A 26,385-nucleotide genomic window follows, 5' to 3' on the forward strand; every position below is an offset into this window, starting at 1 on the left:
TAGTACTTTGATAACTGGTTAGATGTGCTGTAGTTAAATTTGCTATGTTATGCTAAAATAGATGTATAGCATTTTTATGTTTTTGCACAATAAAAACATGTAATTTAAAAATAAACTATTTTAATGCAAAAAAAAGTTTTACTTTTTTACAGATTTTTTTAACACCTTGGTGATCCATTGCTGTCCTGCAATTAAACTGATAAAATCTGCCTGTCAAGCTGTTTAGCTGCTGTGGTCACTAAAGCACCATGGGGTAGGATTAGAGGCTTCTTTCTATGGTATTATAAAAGAAGCATGAAAAAAAATAAGATTCCATATACTTCTACAAGTGCTGTACTGTTTTTTCTCCTGAAAATAAGCCCTAGCACGATCTAAAATACAAGTTCTACCCCGAAAATAAGCCCTAGTTACAATTCATAAAAAATTGTCAATAAGAATGCATTAGGTGTGTGAAAAAGGCCATAAAAAGACAATTGCTGCACTTTTCACGCAGGTCAGCCGAGTCACTTACCCAGCAGGCTCTGTTCCCGCATTTCTCAGCCACCCACACAGGATCACTTCCTAGTTTTAAGATACATAAATCCCACCACCATGAAGCGATGGCTGTGATTGGTTCTTTGAGCCCTACATTGATTGGCTCCTGTGAGGGTGGTCGAGGGTTTTGTCTGTACTTTCACTGCTCAGAATACCCTGATAACGATGGTCTAAGTGCTCGTGTGAGCGACAATAAAGGTTGGAACTGCCAGGCTCTCACACACAGATCGGGTAATTCTGCTGTCGTCAAGATAAAACATCCCCTGAAAAAAAGTCCTAGTGCATCTTTTGAATTAATATAACACTGCGTCTTACTTTGGGAAAACACTGTATTACATTATAATTCCATATATCTGTGAACTTGTACAAAGCTGTACTACAGCTGTATAGACGATCCCCAAGGGTGAAAGAACTGACTGATCTACTAAGGAACACACACTCTCTATTGTCTATCCTCAAATTCGCTACCAATGATTAATGCTGCAGATTATCTGTAGGATAATTTTATTCATGACTTATGGTTTTGTGGGTAAAATAGCATAGAACATTTTTGATGATTGATGCCTCCATTTTTGCTTTTGATGAAGAATGAGGTTTAGTCAAAGTTGGGAGCTTCTCTTAGTCTGCTTCTCAACGGCAAAATCTTCTAGAAAATATTGGCTAGTCACAGACATTAGAAGGGGACACGGGAGATATGCTATCAGTTGCACGGCAGTTTAGTTTAGGTTAGGTTTACCCAACAGTCATTTCTGGTGATGAATAAATGCGTATACATCATCAGACAAAATAAATGCATCACCCCTGGAGAGGGGACAAGTGATGGCAGCATGTCGTACTAGGTATCATGGCACATAGGATCAGTAGTTCATATCACAAACTAGAAGCAGTTGTGCTTCTACCTCCCACAGGTCTTTCTCATGGTGCAGTTCTACATTCTGATAGGAGAAGCTCCTTATTTACAGATAACACAATGCCTCCTCACATTCCATTTTGGATACTCTACTAACATGTGAATTACCATATTATTGTATTAACCAATCCTGTATGAGCACAATAGCTCTTTTTGTATGCTCCTATTTTGTGATGTAATGCTTGTTGTTAAAAACCTGTTGTATTCCTTTAAGTAAATCAGAAGTGCACTGGCTTGATACAAGCATGGTGTCAATCTGCTACGATTTGTGCACAAAACTTCTGAATAACTAATGTGGCCCACACAGTGAACTCCAAGGGGCCCTTTGGCTCCCACAACAATGGCAATCTTTTCAGATTGAAGCCGGATCACGTGGGTCCAGCATCAGAACTCCCGGCGTCCAGTTGTAATCAGTTGAGGGCTGGTCTTCTAGTTTTCCCATTGCAGCTGACTAAATAATGTCCTGTCAGAATTCTTCATTTTGGCTGATGGCTTTTGGACAGTTATAACCTGATTATATTACAGTATCTTTCTCAGCATATGGCTGACAATTAGCATGCTAATGGAAAGATGAGACAACACCTCTAACTGCGCCACCCATTGGAAAGCAGCAATCCTGCAAGTCAATGTCTGACCTTTTAATAGGCGTGATAACAATGACTGGGAATAAAAGCCAAGGCCAGAATCTTCTCCAGAAGGAAAGGATAAACCATGAACAGATAGACAGTTTAAGGGTATTTGCCCCTCAACAGTATGTAGTAGGTTGCTGGCTAGGTGAGAGACCTATGATGTAGGTCGGCAAATGGGAAATGGTACAATGCCTCTAGGATGCCACCTACCGTATTAGTAGGTGCTCTCAACAAAGAGAAACTATGCCCCTACTGACCTACAAATCGCTATGCTGTAAAAGCAGATATACGGCCACAACAGATATATAAACATTACATGCTTCAAACACACTTACTTCATGCATCTTCTTTGTACAGAACCATTATTCACTTTTGTCAGCAGCCGTTCCATATCATATTGGTTTCATCATGTTGCACAAGTCATATGTGAGGACTGACAACAACTTATACAACAGCATCCGATTGGTTGATTCTATGCCCCTCACATACTGCAGGTGTAACTAAAGCTGTAAGATGCTTTTGTACATAGGATGAATGTAGCAGTTTAAGAAACACTGCACATTTTGTTTGGCAAGTTCATACAACAATGTTACACATAGTATATACAACAGTGCCACCTACAGGTGCATGAGTGTACTACTAATTGGCTGGCACCAAGCAAATGATCATATATACAAACAAGTTTGCAGTGTGCTTTATTCTCACAGCGTAATACACACTGCTATCCCAATATAGCTAATGTAACATTACTGTAGGTTTTATAGGATTATACAGAAACAGTCAAAAAGTTTATAAAATCCATCACATAGTTCACATGGACAAAGCAGCAGCCGGTCTGACAGTTTCCTGGCCTCAGTACATGTAGTATTTGCTTGCAGAGTCAGAATGATCAGAGGATGTACATTGTGAGGTGTTAGTACTTGATATTCTGACACTTTGTAACGCATTATTGTGGGATGCCTGCTTGTGTGACTCACCTACTTCAGCTACTGCTGCATGACACTAGTCTCACACACCTTCGGTTTTCTCTAGGCATTCACCATAGGAGCAGGCTATCAACTGATAACTTTAGAGGAAAAAAGACTAAAATGTGTAGATGCAGCAAGGCAACATGTAGAAGTGACTGGAGGGAAGGAATTACTCCAAGTGTTGTTCATTCCTTCTGTCAGTGCAGCAGCAGGCCTTGGCATTCCCATCCTTCTATGTCTCCTACTCTGCACCAGATATTAGGCAATTGCATTTATATACAACTTTTCTTTCCACTAGATTTTATGGACAGGGGTCTAAGTATTCTATTTAATAGGTGATTTTTTTTTTATCCATTCATGTTTCCTTGGTTAGTTATTCTTTTCTATCTGAAACTCCGGACTCTTTTCCCACAAGTGGTCATGTGATCTCAATTCTAACCAACTTAGATCTACTTGGGGTTATCTGTTCTCAAATTAGTCAGTTTCTCAGCCAGCATAACATCTGTGTGATACTATTACATGGAGCCTACCACAGAAACTCTTTAGAGAGGGACACAGGCACTGCTGTCACAGTTATTGCTGATGATCACAAGAGATCATGTCACACAGTTATAATACAGGAGATCACAGCTCATCCTCCTGGCTGTATACTTCTCTGTAGCTTTATTAGGTAAATACAGAATATGGAAGGTAATGGTAGTAACTTCCCTACAACAGAGAAGGTACAGACTATAGCTGATCATGTAATGTTGTGCTGATACATGATGGAATTGATAGCACAGAGAAGTAAAAGTGAAAGCAGAAATCTCAGCATCAGTATGGTGCCTGATAAGTGTATGACAGGAGGCTGTACTGCATAGAAGGGACTGCAATATACATAGAAGACCCCCAGAGTGTGACAGGCAATCAGGTGAAGGTGCAGGATGGAAAAATATATTTTTGCTGCAGTGGTCATTGAATAAATTGGCAATGAAAAGATAAATACCTGGAAGACCCTGTATGTTTGAATATAAGATTTTACTGGACGCAGAATTTTGATGCAGTATTGAGCTTTATTTGTAATTTACATATGGGCAGTATGGTGGTTAGCACTGTTGCTTTGCGTGCTGGTTTTCAAATCTGACCAATGGCTACTTTTTTATTAGCAGAAATGTGTTTTAAGGGTGCATTCACACATTTGCTATAGATTTTGGTGCAGATCTGCAGCAGATTTCAACCTTTCAATTGAATTGAAGGGGTAAAATCTGCTGCAGAGCTGAACCAGAATCCGCAGCAAATCAACAATGTGTGGATGCATTCTAATACACATCATTGACTTATTTCTATTAAATAGTGATCTATAATATTGGTTATTGTCACCAGAATGCTGAAATACTGTAACCATTTTTCTGCATATTTTGTTTAAAATCATGAAAACAAACTGTTACTAGTGGTCCATTGCAATTGAACAATGCAGGGAAGACATAGTTCTGTACATCCTATGCCTTTCCCGGTCAAAAGAGATGCAAAGACACTTTCAATCCATCCTCAACTCTGCTGCTTCATTAATCTACTTTCCTGTCATTACTCCTCTACTAATTAACAGTGACACACAAGGCTTTCCACAACCTGTTCTAATATCCCAATACTTCCCCACATATGATCTCCGGTCCTCACAAAACCTCCTTCTCTGCTAGTCTGCTCCCCACAAGGAACCTCTCACATGATACCGGAATATTCAGCAACAGAGTTGCAGAATATGCTCATCTGTAGAATATTCAGCACCAAAATCTACACTGTTAGGCCTCGGTCAGACAGGCGTTTTTTCGCGCGATTTGCGCATGTGCATGCGTCCGGCAATTTTATAAAACCATTGCTTTGCAATGGTATCGTTCACATGAGCGCTTTTTATGCGCTCATCCGATAAATTATAGAACAGAAATCGCAGATCGCACCTATCTGCGATCTGCGATTCCTGTTCTCTTCTCTATATGCGCTCAATGGGGCTGGCGGCAGCAGCGCCGACCCCATTGAGAACATATAGAAGACAAATCATTCTCCTCTGCCACAGCTGTAACAGCTGTGGCAGAGAAGAACGATGTTTGCCCATTGAATTCAATGGAGCCAGCAATACAGCCGGCTCCATTGAAAGCAATGGGCTGCCGGCGATCGCACGATAAATTTTCGGGAAGGGCTTAAAAATATAAGCCCTTCCCTGAAATTCATCCAGAAATGTGTAAAAACAAAAAATATATATATACTCACCTGGTCCCGGCAGACGGAGTTCAGCCGCGGCCGGCGGCAGTTCTCCTAAACTGCTCTGAGTAGTATTCAGCAGCCTGAATGACAGCTGAGAGCTACCCCTGATTGGTCCCTGCGCTGAGCCAATCAGAGGCAGCACTCACTCACCCATTCATGAATTCATGAATGGGTAAGTGAGAGCTGCCTCTGATTGGTGAGTCTGTGACCAATCAGAGGCAGCTCATTCAGCAGGCGGGGATTTTAAATCCCCGGCTGCTGAATACTACTCAGAGCAGTTCAGGAGAACTGCCGGCCGGCCGCGGCTGAACTCTGTCTGCCGGGACCAGGTGAGTATATATATTTTTTTGTTTTTACACATTTCTGGATGAATTTCAGGGAAGGGCTTATATTTTTAAGCCCTTCCCGAAAATTCATCGTGAGATCGCCCGCAGCCCATTGCTTTCAATGGAGCCGGCTGTATTGCCAGCTCCATTGAATTCAATGCGCTGGACAGCTCCGGCCCGTTTCTAATGAAACGCGGCTAGGAGCAGTTTTTTCGGGCATCTGTCATGCGATCCGCAAATCGCGGGAAAAAACGCCCGTGTGACTAAGGCCTTAACACGCGAATTTTGATGCAGAATTGAAAATGGCAGAATTTTGCTGGCAATTCCGCATCAAAATCCAGTCAGCTGTATGAATTTTGGTGCAGAATTCAAGGACAGCTTATTCAACTAAGCTGTTGCAGAATATTCCATCTTATGTGAAAGGTCTCTAAGACGTCTCCTATGCATTCCCCATAATATAGAACTGTACTCCAACCAATCAGACTCTTTCCCTATTTTTAGAACCTTCAAAAGCAACATGAAAACCCACCGTTTCAGAAAAGCCTATAATCTATAGCAACCCTGCTGCCCCTACACTACTTTATGAGCAGTTTCTACCCTTGCCTATTGTTTCCCTCCCCCTTCCCTTGTAGATTATAGTGCAGAAGCAGTGAAAACAGAGGCTGGTCTGTTGTTTGGCCTGTCTGTTATTTAATCAAGTTGCGATGACAAGGAGGCATGATGGCGCCCAGGTGAAGGTATCTGCAAGTGCTACTGGAAATACTTTGCATCGTGTTACTGCCCATGCAACTTGGGAGGCAATATTGAATATTGAGTGGGGTGATTGTGCGGAATGCACAGAACGTTTTGACCACTCTGATCACTTTACTGAGAAATGCTGTGATGCAGCAAACAGGTTGGTGGAATTTGCACATTCAACTCCTTCTGCAACCCCGGTAAGAAATTCTCATGAAACAGCTGTATTTGTGTCCTCTGATGAGATTTTCAATATGTTATCTCACTCTGAAACTGAGCAGGGTAAGCATGACCATGTTTTATATGCTTCATCTGCCTCTGTGAATACTATTATGCAGGTCATTTCAACACAAGTTAGTGGTGTGGATATGCAAAATGATACACAAAATGAACCTACTCTATGTAATGTTTTTCTACCTGTGACTTAAAGCAATACTGTTTTGGCTTTCCTCTCTATTAGGTTGGTAGCCTGAAACGGGATGTTGGATATATAGGATACGATTTGCAGAAAGTTACTGAGAGATTGTCTAAAGCAGAGATATGCATTAATGAAATGTAAAAACAAATTATTCCTATACAGGATACAAATAGTAACTGAACAGTTTATCCGCACTTTGCAATATAAACCAGATAAAGTGGAAAATAGACTAAGAAGAAATAACTTGCGACTGTTGGTGGTTTTAGAAAAGGTGGAAGGATTGTATCCGAAAGAATTTTTTGACGGATGTCTGAAATCAACTACTGGGGAAGATATTGTCCTCGTTCTTTGCTATGGGAAGGGCTTATAGAGTTCTTGCTAAACCACCTCTACCTGGTGCCACTCTGAGAACTGGTTTGATAAAGCTTCTGTATTATAAAGATTGGGACATTATTTTAAAGAAAGCAAGAGAAATGAATTAACTATGGATGGTCATCGTATCACTGTCTTTCCTTATTATTCAGTGGATATACAAAACATGGATACAGTTTCAAGATGTTAAGAGAAAGTTATGGGGTTTACAGCTGTGTTATGCTATTCTGTATATGGCACAGCTGAGGGGTGTGATGCAGGGGAGACTCTTTGCTTTGATAATTCTGGGGATGCTGCCTCCAGGATCGATTACACAGTAATAAGTAGCCTTTTTTTAATGGTTAGAGTATTTATAATTGGTAGAGTATTTGACCACCTGAAATACGATTATTTGCTAGATAGGTGGCAGGTTCCTAGGTACTGCTCCTTGGTATTAGTGACCTTACTGTGATATTGGGATTTTTTTTTGACCATCATCCCTATGCCTAGGTGAGCAGAGCCCTAGGAGATACAGGTGTATGTGTATGGGGTTAGGTGTGGCCGGGTGTTTTTTTTTTCTTCTCTCACCTTCACCTCCTCTACCGTGCAATGAAATTAAATTATATGTGTAAAACATAAAAAAAGACTATCATTTACCACGGTTCAAAAGGTTAATATAATTTTGTGGAATGTGTGAGGATGGGGGACAAAACTAAAAGATATGATATTTTTTCATCTATTCAACAATTTCAACCAGCTATTGTTTGTCTATTAGAAACACATTTAACAGGAGCTGCTGTACACTTGCTTTATTCTGTATGGGCACATTCTTTTCATTCTGTGTACTCGAGTAATTCGCATGAAGGAAATGTACTGATTCATAAAAATATCTCTTTTAAGTGTGAGTCCTCTTTTGTAGATTCCACGGAGAGATTTGTTTGTCTTAAATGTATTATTGCACAAAATAAATATTTTTAGTGGCAATATAGCGACCCTCAGTATTCCAGCAAATGTACTAAGAAGATGATGGAATTTGTGGCTAGATGTCCTGCTGTTCTTACACTAATTGTGGGCGATTTTAATAATTGTGTGGATCCCTGTTTATTAATGGAATTAGGTTTATGTGATCTGTGAAAATTGAGAAATCCCTATGTTTGACAATACTCGTTATTCCAGTTCACATAATACTCTTTCTAGAATAGCTCTCTTGCTATGTACGATATCTATGCCTCCTTATGTTTGTAGAGGGCAACAGGTACATTTTAGAGGTCTTTTTTATAGTTTGAAACAATTTAGAGAGCTTGATGATGCTCCCCATAGTTATTTTTTCCAGTCCCTTCAGTTACAACATGCGTTTGCTGCTCAGGGATGGTTAGAATCTGTGCTTACGGTTCAACACGCTTTGGTGAATATTTTTGGGCGTTCTGGAGCTATGATGGGTGTGATATCCTATTTATATAGACAGATGCTTTCTTTCCATTTACAGCAATTCCCAATAAAGGTAAAAGATAAATGGGAAAAAGATTTCGGCCATATTAGTAATGATAAATGGGCTGTAGTGTTGTGCATGATTCCAATGATATCCCTATTTGTAAGTCAATAAGCATCGTAATTGTATTTAGTGCAGAGTTTATCGTACTTTATTAAAGTTGTTTAACATGGGTATTCGATTAAACACAGACTGAAATGTTAAATGGATGATGCACATTTAATGCGTATGGTCTGGAATTATGTAAAATTGCGTCAATTATAAAATAGAGTACTAGAGATAATTAAAAAAAATATTTCTTGTTGTTAATGGTCTTAATTCCAGATCTTGTATACTGGGTATTGTTAAGGGGATTGATGGGCATACTCTTTTGGAAATTCAGAGAGTATTGTATCAGTTGCAGAAGCTGATAACTGCCAACAATAAGAGGTTTTGTCGCAAAGACGAGAGAGGTTATATCTTTGTAAAGGGGGATATATATAAAAAGAGGCTATTTGATTTAAGTTTGGGGAAATTTGGGGAAGATGATTTGGTATATATAATGTAAAGTTTATATTGAGTGCTGGTTGCATTGAGATGCCGTAGAAATGCTGATGGGATTTGGAGGGAGTGAGGGACAGAGGTGAGAAGGTGGAGAAAAGGTTGTTGATTTTTTTTCTCCACCTTTCTAGAAGTGTCTAAATTTTTTTGTTGTTCTTAAGTATTAGGGAGATTATGATTGGCTTAAATATAGTTATATTTCCTTATATTATTTGGGCGGGGTAGTGCTATGTTCTGTGTATATTATGGGTATGCATGTAAAAATGTGTCAAAATTATAGGGGTAAAGGAGTAATTGTATTCAAAAATCAAATTTCAATAAAAATGTTCCGATTAAAAAAAAAATATGAGAAGAGAGCCTCTAAATCAGATTTTTCTGTGATGGGTTTTGAATTCCCTCATCTTCTGTCTATATTTGCCCCTGCAATTTTGTGTGGTCATCGCAGAGGTTTCCCTTTGCTGTAAAAGCAACATAATCACAGCGTAGACTAAGAAAATTTAGTCCCAATATAGTTTTAATAAATCAATAATAACATTTAGTAATCATCTGTAATCCCTGGTTTTGCACTTACTATTAACAGCCATATCAATATGACTGAATTACTTATAGCGCACACACATTAGAAATGAGAAGTCATCGAGAAATGAATGTGTTGCTAATCAGGTAAATTCACATTCCCTTCAGCTGATGTTCTCCTGAACTAGACAAATCAATGAAGGAGCAGGAAATGCTTAAATTAACAGGAAATCTGTAAAACAATGGATTTCTTTAACACCATGACAAGGCCAGCAGAATGACAGACACAGCACAGTTTTTTGTTTCCGGTGCTCCGGCATATATGTGAGTTCTGACATCTTTCCTTTGTGCACTTCCTTGTGTAGTAGCTGTGGAGACGCATGTAACAAAATGAGCTGTCCTTGGAAAGATAAACTACAACGGCCACTTATAAGTTTCCATGTTCTTCATCTTAATAGGAGAAATAGCAAGACGTATAGGAGAGGCATTATCTTTTGGCTACATATTTAGGCCTTAGTCAGACGGGCGTTCTTTCGCGCGATTTGCGCATGCGCATGCGATGTGCGATTTTATAAAACCACTGCTTTGCAATGGTATCGGACACATGAGCGCTTTTTATGCGCTCGTCCGATAAATTATAGAACAGAAATCGCAGATCGTACCTATCTGCGATCTGCGATTCCTGTTCTCTTCTCTATATGCGCTCAATGGGGCCGGCGGCAGCAGCGCCGACCCCATTGAGAGCATATACTAGACAAATCATTCTTCTCTGCCACAGCTGTGGCAGAACGATGTTTGCCCATTGAATTCAATGGAGCCGGCAATACAGCCGGCTCCATTGAAAGCAATGGGCTGCCGGCGATCGCGGGATGAATTTTCGGGAAGGGCTTAAATATATAAGCCCTTCCCTGAAATTCATCCAGAAATGTGTAAAAATAAAAAATATATATATACTCACCTCGTCCCGGTAGACGGAGTTCAGCCGCGGCCGGCGGCAGTTCTCCTGAACTGCTCTCTGTAGTATTCAGCAGCCGGGGATTTAAAATCCCCGCCTGCTGAATGAGCTGCCTCATGTGTCTGGATTCCTACATACTTTCTGATTAGTCACAGCCTGACCAATCAGAGGCAGCTCTCACTCACACCCATTCATGAATTCATGAATGGGTGAGTGAGTGCTGCCTCTGATTGGCTCAGCGCAGCGCAGGGACCAATCAGGGGCAGCTCTCACTTACACCCATTCATGAATGGGTGTGAGTGAGAGCTGCCTCTGATTGGCTCAGCGCAGGGACCAATCAGCGGAAGCTCTCACTCACACCCATTCATGAATTCATGAATAGGTGTGAGTGAGAGCTGCCTCTGATTGGTCAGGGTGTGACCAATCAGAGGCAGCTCATTCAGCAGGTGGGGATTTAAAATCCCCGGCTGCTGAATACTACTCTGAGCAGTTCAGGAGAACTGCCGCCGGCCGCGGCTGAACTCCGTCTGCCGGGACAAGGTGAGTATATATTTGTTTTTGTTTTTACACATTTCTGGATGAATTTCAGGGAAGGGCTTATATATTTAAGCCCTTCCCGAAAATTCATCCCGCGATCGCCCGCAGCGCATTGCTTTCAATGGAGCCGGCTGTATTGCCGGCTCCATTGAATTCAATGCGCTGGACAGCTCCGGCCCGTTTCTATTGAAACGCGGCTAGGAGCAGTATTTTCGTGCGATTTTTCAGCCCCGGTCACGCGATTTGCGGATGTGCATCCGTCATGTGATCCGCAAATCGCAGGAAAAAACGCCCGCGTGACTAAGGCCTTATAAAGTATTTTTGCTTTAATGTAGCGTTAATTAGTTGCCGAAAGCTTTCATCTTTGCAAGAAATAATACAAAACATAACATGCTTTGTACTGGAGATAGCTCTTCTATAGAGGTATTAAATTATATTGTTCATGCGTTATAAAGATGATAAAACATGGAATTTTTCATGATTATTCAAATATTTAAAGAAACACTACAAGAAAAACAGATACTGGACCCAGCATCATACATAATGCAGGGCTTAAAGGGACAGCGCCTGGCTTCTATCCTTGGTGTCCTTTGAATCTGCGTTGTGCACCACCATCTCAGGCCCTGTACTAGATATTACACAAGATATTCTTTTTTGCATGGAATGATTCTTTACAAAGTGGTAATATACTAGTGCTAAAGATGATTAATTGCTGTTTTAATCTAAGGGCCCTTTACATGCAAAGATAATCATTGAAACTGCTGAAAGTTTGAACAAATTCAAGCGAGCTGACGACATTTTTAAATAACAAATTAATTGCTATGTTTTCCTCCAGGAGTTGTTTGCTCAACTGGGCGTGTTTAAGCAATTGTTAATGCATAAACACTTAGCCCAGCTGAGCAAACATCTGGTGGCACATTCCATTGTTCTATTAATGGTTCATCCTGGTGAGTAAACATTGCATTCATTGAATATGCAAAGCAAAAACAAAGCCACCGCTTAGCCCCTGGAAGCACTGAACGAACTGCGTTCAAACTGAAAGAATTTCCAGTGACCAAACGATGGTTTTTTTGCAAGTCTAAAAACCTTGGCTAACGATAATTGAATGAATAGTGCTTGACTGTCCACATTTACATGTAACGATTATCACTCATTTTCGACTGTTTAAACAAATTGCAAGCGATAATTGCTGCGTGTAAAAAACCTTAACCCAGGGAGGCAGTAAGATTTTTTAGAAACTTGACCTTCTGTATGAGTTTCTGAATGATCGGAACTTCTTTACTGTTATGAGAGTTACAAATAGAATCTGTTACTTGAAGAAGAGCTGTTGTCAGTGGGTGAACTCTTGTGGGAAATTTGACATTTATGCAGCCACTAGATGAGCTTTCACTGTATTATATTCTAGGCAATTTCCATAAAATCAACTTCCTCAATATAAAAAAATGCAAAAGCATTCTGCCACATACTTTTAACTCAATTGGGAATGTAACATTTTAACATATCAATGCATGACAGTGTTCTCGAATTTGAGAAGATAAACAGATAATAGGTAACATCTACAATATAAAAAACATCTTAAATCTCCCTTAAAGGGACTGTCCAATGACACACCTTACTAATATACTTTAATTCAGAAATTTTCAAGATGGACAGATTTCAGCCCCTATCACATGGTTCTGGAAGAAGAGCTTCTGCTAAAAGCTCTGATATTCCAAAATAGTCTCCGGTGGCAGGTAGCTTCCTCCCTATGTTGGTGACATGCATCAAGGTTCTGGATGTCTTGACTCAAGGATGATTCACATAGCTAATATACTGAACCAGACAGCTAGCCCCTTCATACATGTCACCGACATACAGAGAGCTGGGAGGAAGCTCCTTACCACCGGAAGAACATCAGAGCTTACAGCAGAAGCTCTATTTCTGATACCATGTGATAGGGACTGAAATACAGTTTTCAGAATTAAACTTTTATCTATTTACATTTTAAAAACCATAAAAAAATATTTTGTCTCATCTGGCAACCCCTATATTAGGAATCCTGCAAACTACGAAATATAAACTGTTGCTAGAATACAGAGCGTGCTATACAAGACTGTACCATGTCTGTCAGTTATGGAAGAATAACAGCCATGTCACATGTAAGAACTGAGACCAATATAAAACTCACGGTTATGTAAGAATGGAGACAGGGAGACTTCTACATGAACCAGCAGGAAAGTATGTTTTTACTATGAAAATAGCAACTTAAGAAAACACATAAATTCTTACCTCTCGTTGAAAGAAATTCCAAGCATTAGTCAACCACTGATATCTGGGTAAACCATAGTTTGGCATTCTTGACTTCAAGCTAATCATATCCGACCACTGAATTACAGCCTAAAGAATCAAAATATCCCAAATCACATATTCAATAGACACAGAGATACATTTCCAGTTAAAATGCCTGTGTAGCAGCTAGATATTCCAAAAATATTTTTCAGTACAAATCACATTCTATATCCTTACCAGTGATTGGCTGCATTTAGACCTAATTTACATCATTTTTGGGGCATACCATTTTTATATGTATATACATATATATTTTTACTGAGAACATACTGAACTGTATACTAAAAAAGATAACTTTATGGCAATTCATTTTCATGGTAGCAAGCAGCTCACTGTAACATTTGCTTTTGGTATGGAATAGAAGACTACAACTTCAGTACTGCCAAAAATTAAGTATCCGGGTATTTAATCTTTTAGCAGATGTTTGGCCCATAGAAAGCTAAAGGGTGTATAGTACATCATACAAACTCTTGGTATTAAAATGCATACTTGCATCTTATCTTTGTTGGCCATGAAAAACGGAATTAATTCAATGATTTTTTTTTTTAAATGTAGGTCACTCCAATGGATACCAAAAACGAAGAACCTAACAGCCATAGCTGGTCTGCACTTGATCTCCACATTAGAGGGGCTTTCTGTGAAAAAACAAAACTATACTCACCCTTTAATTGACCCCACGGTCCAGTTTCAGAAGTGACTGTAATTGCCACGTACTGGTCATCACTCACATGACCACTGAGCTAATCTCTAGTCTCAGTGGGTATCTGTGCATGAATAGCACATGACTGTTGAGGCCAGCAATTGAATCAATGATGAACGCCATGTGGCTGCTGTGGTTGCTTCTAGGACAGAACAAGTGAGGCGCAGACCAGTAGCCATGAACTGGGAGGAGGGGGGAGATATTTGAAGAGCAAGTATAGTTTTCTTTTCTCTATATTACACTGTTAACTGCGTGCTGCAATTTTTACGTTTTTGGAAAACCACCTTAAGGTTATGTTCACACTAGGTGGAAATGCTGCGGATTGTCCACAGTGGAAAGTCTAAGGCCAATTTCACAGCATTTCCGTATCCAAAAGAGTCTAAATTTGCACCATTAACCCTTTCCAATCCAATTTGTATCCCGGTTTTCCTAGGGGGCTTACTCTTTTTCGGACATTACACAACAGCGCTATATGCTGGCTAAAGCCAGTACTGCATGAGGTGACACGTTGGATAGGCTCTGACAGCAGAGAGGCTGGCAATGTAGAGTAAGAGAACCCCCGACGGACGTCTTCCAACATCGGAGCTGTATAGCCTTAAATCATAATGTCTTCAGAGGTCAGACAGTGGATTGGAAAGGGTTAATGCAGATTCTGACTCGAAATCAGCTACATATTCACAGCTGATTTGAGAAGGTAGAGCATTCGCCCCTGAAATATTCGGCTGTCTTAAATACATCTTGAATTATGAGCCTGGAAGAATGTGTCTTATAATACTTCTAGTGCAACCTGTTTTCCTCTACCAATATGTTAATTCTCCAAGCAGTTTTCTGTATGTAGGGAGCTGTGGCTCTGGTGATTGGTGGGTGTCCTGGAAGTTGGAGCCTCAGATTAAATATTCACAGCCTCAATGTTAAGTTCCTTTAAACATTATTGCACAATATGAGGGAGTGCTGATAAGTCTGTGGCTTTTCCTATTTTTTTTTACATCACAGTTTATTTGTGTCTGACTTAAATTTCATAGTTTGTTTTACCTCATTACCAGGTCTGAAGTGCACATGGAGCAAATGACAAGTCAAATTTTCGAAAGGAAGTTCAAAGTAAAGATCTGTCAATATCTAGTGCATATGCATGCCTTGTGAGGAGCAGCACTGTCTTAAGAAGGCACATTTTCTTACAAAAGCTTACCTTGAGGTTTGGAGACGACGTTTCCCTTAGAAATTAAAAAATAAAAACAGACTAAAAAAAAAAAACACCCACAATCAGGCTGCCAGCGTAACTATATATTCGTTATTTATGTTGACATGAAAGTTATGTTTTTAATATGTGGATTCAGGTATGATAGAGACCTGTTCTCAACCGTGTGGATGTGGTGGTTTACAAGAGCAGTACCTGAATAACATGGTGCCAAGAACATCAGTCTCAGCTGCCATGTTGGTTGGGAACTGTGACAAAGGCTACGTGAGAGTGTAAGGGTTTTGTACAAGGGAGTAGCTTCCCAACAAACAGTGGTCAAGTGATAGAAAGCTTAGAGAGATGCTGTCTGTAAAACAAGCACAGGAATGATGCAGTGTGCCGATGTCATGGTAGACATGGGCCCTTGCTACCGTGCAGTTAACCCTTCACTTCTAACTGGTAATGGAGTGAGAGAGCTGGACTAATGTTGTGATAGTTTGTAGGCCTGAGACGAGGAGTAAGTGAACTGTGTATTTAGCAGGCCAACATCTGAGCACCATTGCACTAAGCCACTGTTTAAAGCAGTGTTTCCCAACTCCAGTCCTCAGGGACCCCCAACAGGTCATGTTTTCAGGATCTCCTATGGTAAAGACAAGCAGAGTTGCAGACAGCACAACCTTAACCCAATAAGGGATGAACTGGTAACTTGCAATCGCCACAAGGAAATTGATCCAAATAATTTCCAAAGTAATCCAATTTGCTGCCATACTTTTCTCTACATACTAGGATCTCCTATGGTAGGAACACCTGTGGCAATGTCTGAGACACCGACAATAATGACATCACCTGTGCAATACTGAGGAAATCCTGAAAACATAAGCTGTTGGCGGTCCCTGAAGACTGGAGGTGGGAAACACTGGTTTAAAGGGAACCTGTCAGCTCTAACATGCTGTCCAAACTGCAGGCATCAGGTTATAGAGCAGCAGGAGCTGAGCAGATTGATAAATAGTTTATGGGGAAAGATTCAGTAGAACTTGTATTTAAGTCATTTAAACCTCTGCCTACAGTTTGGACAGCATGTTCCAGCCGACAGACTCCCTTTAAGTGTAGGTACCGTCCCCGCAGGGTTGCCTGTTTGGCTCCCCCGCTACTGGGTTGTGGCAGTGATGCGGTGCAGCTGACAACCCTACCAGTGACCAAATCCAAATGGCTTACTGATGAATTAATTAAGTGCTCATTAGTGGAAAGTTGATAATGGTTGCAAGGTTTGTCTAAAACCTTACAGCTAGTGAACACTTAATTCATTTGCAAGTCGCATAGACCTGCGTCACTGGTGGGGTTGTTGGTTGTATCGCTGTGGGGCCATACTGTGAGTGCCTCTCCTATATTAGGTAAGATAGAAAAAAACAAAAGAATTAGCAGAACCCCTCACATGCATTATACTGGAGTGCATAATATGTAATGATGTAATGCAAATGTTTCTGTGTTATGTACAGTATATCTCACATTTACATTTTAAGGAACGTAATTCATCCATATACTGTAGTGTATAGATTGTAAATGGCAAATAGTATTGCCACAGCTCATAACAGAAGCCTTGGACATTAGTATTCAGGAAGTACATTTTTATACAGACAGTACTGCAAATTTACAGCACTATGGAGTATGTTGCACTCATTTATTCCATTGTATATGGTGCAAAAATTCCTATTCACCGCTACTATGTCTAAGCAGCATACCCATAGAAAACGACTAATGAAGGACCATATAGTGTAAACACTACTATAAATGAAAGACCCTGACATCTGTAAGTTTATAGAACTCTAGTCTTTAACTGAAATAAAAGCTTAAAGTACAACTGTCTTTTTTTTTCTTTACAGAATAGGCAATTGTAAGCATTTGTACAATATGTTTTATTAGCCTATTGTGTATATGTTCACTTCAAAACTCCTCTTCAGCTATGCAGCTAGGTGAAGACATTGCTAGAAAGTTGCTATGGAAATCCATATTCATCTAACAGCATAGCAGAAGAGGGCGCTCCAGCTGTGCCTGCACTGTTCTCTATAATGCAGCTGCAGACACAGATGTTCTCATTGAACACTTTATTAATATAGGCTGCTTTATACATTTTATTGAGTCTTTCACATACAATAATTCTTTCTGTGCACCACATTTGCCCCCAGCACTGTTACTTCTCTTTTGCCTCTGTTGTTCTTCTCCTGTTAGCATGCTGCATGTAGAGAAGCCATTCTATGCTGCAGATGGCTTCTACCATTCACAGCGCCTACTCCCTGCCGGACCTGATGCACTATCTCAGGTGCTGTCAGTGCTTCAGGTTAATTGGGGAGCAGGCGCTGTAAATGGGAGAAGTCGTCTGCAGCATAGAATGGCTTCTCCATATACAGCACTCTGTCAGGACAAAACAGCAGAGGCAGAAGATAAATAACAGTGCTGGGGACAGGTAAGAAATTATTATGTGTGTAAGACTCCAAAATGTATGAAGCAGACTTTATTAATAAAGTGTTTGATATAGAGAACAGTGCAGACACAGCTGGAGCGCCCTCTTCTGCCATGTTGTTAGGTAAATACATATTTCTCTAGAAATGTCCTAGCAACGTCTTCACCTAGTTGAAGAGGGGTTTTAAGAGAAAATGTACAGAATAGACTAATAAAACATATATCAAAAATGCTTAAAATCACCTATTATGTACATTAAAAAAATTAAATAAGTTACACTTTAAGGCTTCATAATTGAATACAGACATTCAATGCATGCAGGTATTGCATTGTAAGAAATTGAGATGTACGAAAAACATATGTGAGAATTTGATTTGTTTACCAAGGAGAAGACAATCTCAGATCTCGTGTAGAAGCCTGGACCCTTAGGAGAAATACAAATCACACCAGGCTGTTGCGGTATGAAGGGATTTTTAATGTATTCAAAGTTGCATGTGGTTTATATATCATAAATGACATCACAAGAAAAGTATATACCTCCGGAACTAATAAGAATACATGATAGGCTAAAACTAAAATGTTTAACATAAGTTACACCTTTTAAGGTGTACCTATAACATACAAAGAAACTGTTATTATTTCATTGGGAAGGAATGCAAGGAAGGGGGTCTGGAGGACTTTCTTATCTCTGTCTTACCCAGAACCACTCACTGGTATATAGAAATGGTTTTATTTAACCCCTTCACTACTTATACTAGCAGCATGCTATATCTTCCTACTCTACATTCTAATAGCAAAAACAATTAACTGATATATTGATCTGCAATCTTCTTTACAATATATTAAGCCAATACAAATCCTAGCACCTTTCAGGCTGTTAAAGGAAGTCACTTGATATGCTCATTCAGTCTTTTGTGTGTCCCAGAAATAGTAAGGTAGGTCATAGAAAAGCCTTCACACCTGCCCTATACAATGCTCTAGATTGTAGACTAATACCAATTACAGATGTCAGGTCTTATAGGAAGACCTAGAATACACAAGCCAGGGTATGCTTACATGTGACATTGGCAATCTTTTGTTACATTATTTCTGCCTTCTAAAATATTCCCAATTCTGTTAACCAATTAACCAAAAAACTGTTCACACTGGTAATGGAGCTGATTGGCTTTTGGTCCACACAACTCCCACTACTTAGAAAGATCCCTATATATTATACCATCACACTGCACCTTTATGTGCCTGAGGTCTGTGTGAAAAATGTTAAATCATGTGAATTGGAGAAAAATGCCCTTTGTATGCCTTATAAAAAAACATTTTGTTGCCGTTTCCAGAAGCTTTCCCATCAGCGTTGTGTGACTAACAAAGTAAGCAAATATTGTTTGACTTGGCACTGCAGCGGATACAAATGAAAGACTGGAAACAGACTTGTGTTTTACAAGGCATGTTATGGTCTGCGAAATCTAGATAAACTCTGCTAGAAACTGTTTGGGATACCTAGGTAAAGTACACAGATAGGTTGGCACTCGTACATTATAAAGATTGGGGTGTTTGGACAAGGATTTTATAATGGCTTTACACTAAAATGACTAAAGTGCAGAGCATACTAAGCATAAAAAAAATGTCCTTCTGTAACAGATGTCTATTACTTTCTATGATGTCTGGTTCCTAAGTGTTCGGATTCTGCACGATTGTTGTAATGCTGACTCTACAGAATTGGGTGCAGTTAAGCACGATCTCCTACTTTATCCAACGATGCACTGAGAAGAGCTCAGAAAGCTGGAGTGCAGTTTACCAAGCCCATCCACTGGAGTACTAATGTGCAGGACCAGTGTGGCCACCAACAAATATATCTCTCTATTAAAATAGGGGTTTAATTAGTCACATTTGTTAATCATAGCCTCACTTTTGAGCACACTGACCTTCCATGAAAGTAGCATGCAGCATTTGGCCTCATTCACACGAGCGTGTGTGTTTTGACGCTGGCTGCACGCAGATAATAGAACCATAGAATAGTAGAGTTGGAAGGGACTTCCAGGGTCATCGGGTCCAACCCCCTGCTCAGTGCAGGATTCACTAAATCAACCCAGACAGAGATGAAAATCGCAATGATGAGGAATTGCCACGATCGAGTCCTGAAATGAATTAGTGTTTTCTCATCCATTCACATGGGAGTAGCATGTGAAAAATACACTGCAGCGTGGAATTCCGTAGGAATTCTAACAGAAATCCTTCTATTAGCTTAAATAGAGCGAGCTGTCTTCTTTCCTGAGCTTCTTTTTTTCAGCTCTTACAGGAGTCTATGGGAGCTTCCTGCATTTTTCGTCAAAAGATAGGTCAAGAGTCAAGACCTATCTTTTAACGCTGCAAGAAAAATCAGCGACTGAAAGTGGTTGTAAATTTGAGGTTTTGACTGCACGATTTTTTCACATGCCTGAAAATCATCCATGCAGTTGCATGCATTGTAGAGATGAGCGAGCATACTCGTCCGAGCTTGATACTCGTTCGAGTATTAGGGTGTTCGAGATGCTCGTTACTCGTAACGAGTACCACGCGGTGTTCGGGTTACTTTCATTTTCTTCCCTGAGAAATGTGCGCGCTTTTCTGGCCAATAGAAAGACAGGGAAGGCATTACAACTTCCCCCTGCAACGTTCAAGCCCTATACCACCCCCCTGCAGTGAGTGGCTGGCGAGATTAGGTGTCACCCGAGTATTAAAATCTGCCCTTCTCTATATGCAATCAACGGGGAGGGCGGCAGCAGCGCCGACCCCATTGAGAACATATAGAAGACAAATCATTCTTCTCTGCCACAGCTGTAACAGCTGTGGCAGAGAAGAACGATGTTTGCCCATTGAATTCAATGGAGCCGGCAATACAGCAGGTTCCACTGAAAGCAATGGGCTGCCGGCAATCGCGGGATGAATTGTCGGGAAGGGCTTAAATATATAAGCCCTTCCCTGCAATTCATCCAGAAATGTGTTACAATAAAAATATATACCGGCGTATAAGGCGACAGGGCGTATAAGACGACCCCCCAACTGTCACCTTATACGCCGGCAATACAGTGGAGCAAAGAATAACAATCATTACTCACTTCTCCTGGTGTTCTGCGGTGCTGCTGCAGGCTGTCGCTCCCTCCTGGTTCCCGGCAGAGCATTGCTTTCTCTACGAAGGGCTTTAAATCCCCGCCTCCAGAAACACACGTGCCTTCAGCCAATGACAATGATGTCATTGAATGGCTGTGATTGGCTGAAGGCACGTGTGTTTCTGGAGGCGGGGATTTCAACCACTGCGTCCAGAAAGCAATGCTCTGCTGGGGACCAGGAGGGAGCGACAGCCTGCAGCAGCGCCGCAGAACACCAGGAGAAGTGAGTAATGATTTTTATTCTTTGCTCCGCTGTATTCCCGGCGTATAAGGCGACAGTTGGGGGGTCGTCTTATACGCCCCGTCGCCTTATACGCCGGTATATATTTTTATTGTAACACATTTCTGGATGAATTGCAGGGAAGGGCTTATATATTTAAGCCCTTCCCGACAATTCATCCTGCGATCGCCGGCAGCCCATTGCTTTCAGTGGAACCTGCTGTATTGCTGGCTCCATTGAATTCAATGGGCAAACATCGTTCTTCTCTGCCACAGCTGTTACAGCTATGGCAGAGGAGAACGATCTTGTGGAACTCTCTACCGGAGGAAGTGGTGATGGCAAAATCCATAGAGGAGTTTAAAAGGGGACTTGATGTCTTTCTGGAGAAGGATATTACAGGATATAAATATTAGGTTAAGTGTCAATCCTGGTATACAGGCAGGTAGGAACTATTAGGGGTTGATCCAGGGAACAGTCTGATTGCCATTAGGGAGTTGGGAAGGAATTTTTCCCCCAAAAGGGCTAATTGACTTCTGGCCTTGGGGTTTTTTGCCTTCCTCTGGATCAACACAGTAGGATAGACAGGCTGGACTAGATGGACAATGTCTTCATTCGGCCTTACATACTATGTTACTATGTTACTATGTTATGCTGACAGTGCGGGGGGGGGGGCACTCTTGCCGCTATTGTGGCTTAATAGTGGGACCTGGGAACTTGAGATGCAGCCCAACATGTAGCCCCTTGCCTGCCCTATCCGTTGCTGTGTCGTTCCCATCACTTTCTTGAATTGCCCCGATTTTCACAAATGAAAACCTTAGCGAGCATCGGCGATATACAAAAATGCTCGGGTCGCCCATTGACTTCAATGGGGTTCGTTACTCGAAACGAACCCTCGAGCATCGCGAAAAGTTCGTCCCGAGTAACGAGCACCCGAGCATTTTGGTGCTCGCTCATCTCTAATGCATTGGAATCCAATGCTTCATATGGCCGCGCTTTTCGGACGACAATTTATCTTTGCTAAGTAGCTGTGTAAAAACGCCCACATGAATGAGGCTTTTTTTACTGTAAGCGCACCGAGACAACAGTAAAGACATGATCTGTAATCTTTTAGATGGCCATACACTAAACATGCAAAAAGGTAGATTTAGACTTTTTCCTGCTGACCATTGGCTCTTATATAACTGATGAAAGTTATCTGTCAAAACATTGATCTGCAGTGTAAGATTGCTTTGATTGTTGACAGACCTGCATCCCATCAGCGGAAGCACAGACCTTGCCACAGATCACAGCTGAGATTGATCAGTGGTTTGACATTTTAACATGATGTTCAACACATGACAACATTCACAGATCAGCCGTGAATGACGAGTTGTTCAGGAAACGGCTGTCTGGAATTCCTTACTGTATGGCCAGTTTATGACTTAGAGAGGGGTGTGGGAGAATGTGACTCGTCAATTAGGCTTAGTCTTCTCCATGTCTATGGCCAGTGAGCAAATGGGGCAATAAAATATCTATGGAAAACTTTGATATATGAAATTAACTGTTAATTTGGCCAGTGTTATTAACTGGTGCTAAAATGGATAACTTATTGTAAATGTTGTAAACAATACATACAATCCACTCATATAAATGAGAATATACATTGGCCATTCAACATACCGTGATTTCTTGTTCATAGGTCCATACTCCGCAAGCCAGCTCCACGCAGAATATTACTAATAAGCTCCCAAAATACTGCAAACAAAGAAGTCGCATCATTGTGACATTCAAGTTTAACAATTCCTCTAAATTCTACAATATTGGGTCATTACTGCTTAATAAATTCAACATTTTACAGTACTTCCATTGTTTATGTGCAGAGACGGAATATCTCCAGGTCATGTGGTGATCATGCAGGCGGTTGGCTTGTGACAGTTACAATTAAGATATCAGATCTGTGCTTCTAACAAGCCATGTGAGATCACCACATGACCCGGACAGGTTTTCCACCGGAAGTAAATAATGAAGGTTTACATTCAATGACTATAAGCAGAGATATTGAAAACAATGAGGAATTATTACACAAGGCATGGAACAGAAATACAGAACATTAAGGGGTTAAATCATGTACTAACTTCCTACGACGCAGGGATACCACATGTGTAATTTTGTTTTTAAATTTTTACAAAGTAAAGGGATAAAAGTGTTTTTATTTTTTTAATAATTTTACTTTTTAAAAAATGTTTGTCCCTTTAGGGGACTTTCACAGAGACCAATCAGGACCTGATCACATTGTGGGGGTCCGATGGTGTCAGCCCTTTACTTGCTGCAGTCGCATAGACTGCGGCATGTAAAGGGTTCACACAGCAGAGATCAGAGGTTTTCTCCATTCTCTGCTGTGTAAGAGCTGGTGGCCGACTATCCTCTGACAGAGGGAGCCCCCTCCCTCTGTCAGCCCTATAAATGCTGTGGTCACATAGACCACGGTATGTAAAGGGTTAACACAGCAGAGATCAGAGGTTTTCTCCATTCTCTGCTATGTAAGAGTTGGTGCCTGGCTATCCTCTGACAGCCAAGCATCAGCTCTCCCTGCCACAGAGACCATCGGCTGGCTTGTGACAAGCCGATGATCTCCATGGCAACCTGTAAACAAAGCAGTGCAGGAGTTTAAAAATAGAAGCAGGAAGTTGCAGGCAGATCGGTAATATCTTCTTGCATCTTTTTTCAAAGTCCTGCACTGCTCTGTGTGGGTCTGCGCAGGCAGAGCACAATGCCACCGCTTATGGCAATGTGCTCTGCAGGTCCCAAAGTGAAACATAGCCCGAAAATCTTCTTGGCTATATCGCTATGGGCATTGGAGCTCGTCCCGGAAAATTTTCGGGCGTGCCACTCAAGGGGGTAAGCTTTAGATTGACCTAGTCATACATGATCTAACCCGTAGAACATATAGGGTACATGCAGCGTCTCTAGGAGTTATTCTCATTGCCTTGGAGATACAGTACTTTAAAGTTCTATAATAAAAGTTGAGCTCACATATTGTAGTTTTAGATCATATATTTGTCCAGACGCCCCACACAACACATACTGTACATTGAAACCTTTTACGTGTTAAATCAAATGTGTAATATACTAAGTATGGTAACTATTTCTGATTTCCATGACTGTTTTCTTCGCAGTGTTACTTCGGCAAGCTTCATATAAGCTTACATCGTATTTAGATCTGGTAGTACACTAATGTCATAAAACATTTGGAGAACCAAAAATGGTGTTTGTTTTAGTATCATGCAAGTTTTCAATGAAATAAATAAAGTGCAACGTAGGAAGCAGGCGATAAATTCCAGCTGATGCAGTGTTTAGACCAGAAACATCACAGATGCAGCTTTAATTTATAGCCGTCAGTTGTTTATTACTTTACCAACTGGAAAGGATATAAAACAAGTAAAATACAAAGTAAATTCCAGAAATCTGGATAAAGCTCTAGGACAATTGTGTGGTCCTTAGTGATAAATTACATATATTTATGGCCTGGTTTACTAGAAGTTTGATAAACTGACTGAAATGATGGAACCTCCTACATGAGTAGCTTCATGGCTGCCATGTCCCTTCCAATACAGCTGAATACAACACTTCATGCACTGATAACAAACTATCAAACTGCTAAAATAATTCAACTCTAGAATAATCCACTGAAATATACTTCCCAATCAGATGTGAACTAGGCAGCTATGTGGACAGAAGGTCTGAAAGATTTATCTAATCTAATAAAATGGCATAAATATAGACGTAAAACTGTATAGCTCAATTTGAGGTATAGTTTGAGCCACATAAAGAATGCACAATCCCAGCTAAGCCAATGACCTTACGTTCTACCTACTTTCATAGAAGTACAAGCTTTATTGTTTCTGTTACTCTTGTATTAAACACAGTTTTCATAGTTTTTCAATCTGTCACCTTGAAAATGATCAAATTCATTTTGAAAGGAAGAAAGTTATGTACATACCAGTAAAATCTATTCCTTCCACCATTTCTACAATCCATAGCTTACTGTAGCTTACCTATAGAACTTAATAAAGTACTTAGTATTAGTCATAGTACAAACTTTCTTTCTGATTATGACTCAGGAAATAAAAATGTAATGTATAAAATACTTTTCCAATTCTATGCTACCTTTGGTACGTACTCTCTTTATCAAAAAAATCCAAGCACCTAGAAGGAGTTGTTGTTGGCATGCAGTTACATCTCAGGCAGATATGCAAATGATTAGAGCTATGGTAAGATTAGATGAACAATCTTGCCACTTGATGCCCTAATAATGATTCTACCCTTGGCCTATAAAAAAAGTTCTCAGAGACTACTTGTGTGGAGTGAACCACTTTTTCCACTTGTGTAGAGCTTGTTGACCACTATACATGCCTCAATTGAAGAGATTTCACCCAGTAAACAGAGTTTGAGAGGGTGTACTGCACATTATTGGAGTGCAAGAAGATGGATGGTTGTATCTATTAATTACCCGCCATCTGGGCTGTTCTGACCACACTGTTAGGGGTTTTGCAATTGGGGAATGTGTGAGGACATACACATAACGCGACCAGGCTAAGAATGCTTTCGACAGACCACCACTAGAGAGGATCATCTGATCATTCGACAAGCACGAGTAGCTCCAACTGTTTTGTACTCCACCATCCAAAAACAGGTAACACCATTGTTACAGGTCCCTGTGTCTGTTAGAACTATTTCCAGACACTTGGCTGAAGGACATTTGGTCTCGTGAGGCCCATTACATGTATTGCCTGTGTGAGTGATGAGAGTGAACTACTATGCAGTGGAACAGAGTTGTCTTTCAAATACAGATTTGGTTTGGGCACTAACGATCACCGTGTTCGTGTCTTGTGACATAGGTTTAAGTACCTCACTCCTGCCTTTGCTATGAGGTGGCACACTGGCCCTACTGCTGGTGTGATGGTCTAAAAGGCCATTGCATATGACAGTCTGTCACCCCTGGTAGTGGTATCAGGGACAATGACAGCTCAACGATATGTTCAGGACATCTTGCAGCCACATGTGTTGTCTCTCATGGCAGGACTTCCAAGAGGCCGCACTTAGCAAGGGTGGCACGGGATTGCCTCCACATTGACACACTTCCATGGCTTGACCAGTCGCCAGATAGAACATGTATGGGGCCATCTAGGACACCAATTTCGACAGCCTACAAGTTTGCACAATCTAGATGCTCAGTTA

General features: G+C 40.6%; 1 protein-coding gene across 2 annotated transcripts in view; it reads right to left on the minus strand.

Moving 5' to 3' along the window:
- TSPAN12 (tetraspanin 12) overlaps positions 1-26,385 on the minus strand; it is a 136,459-nt gene that overhangs the window by 33,373 nt on the left and 76,701 nt on the right. For both annotated transcript variants that reach the window (XM_066591828.1, XM_066591829.1), the window contains exons 5-6: positions 22,828-22,902; positions 13,415-13,522 (exon numbers count right to left, since the gene is read on the minus strand). In XM_066591828.1, coding sequence (XP_066447925.1) covers positions 13,415-13,522; positions 22,828-22,902 — 183 coding nt within the window. The remainder of the gene's footprint in view (positions 1-13,414; positions 13,523-22,827; positions 22,903-26,385) is intronic.

This window comes from Eleutherodactylus coqui, chromosome 2, assembly GCF_035609145.1.
Source record: "Eleutherodactylus coqui strain aEleCoq1 chromosome 2, aEleCoq1.hap1, whole genome shotgun sequence".
NCBI classification, from domain to species: Eukaryota; Metazoa; Chordata; class Amphibia; order Anura; family Eleutherodactylidae; genus Eleutherodactylus; species Eleutherodactylus coqui.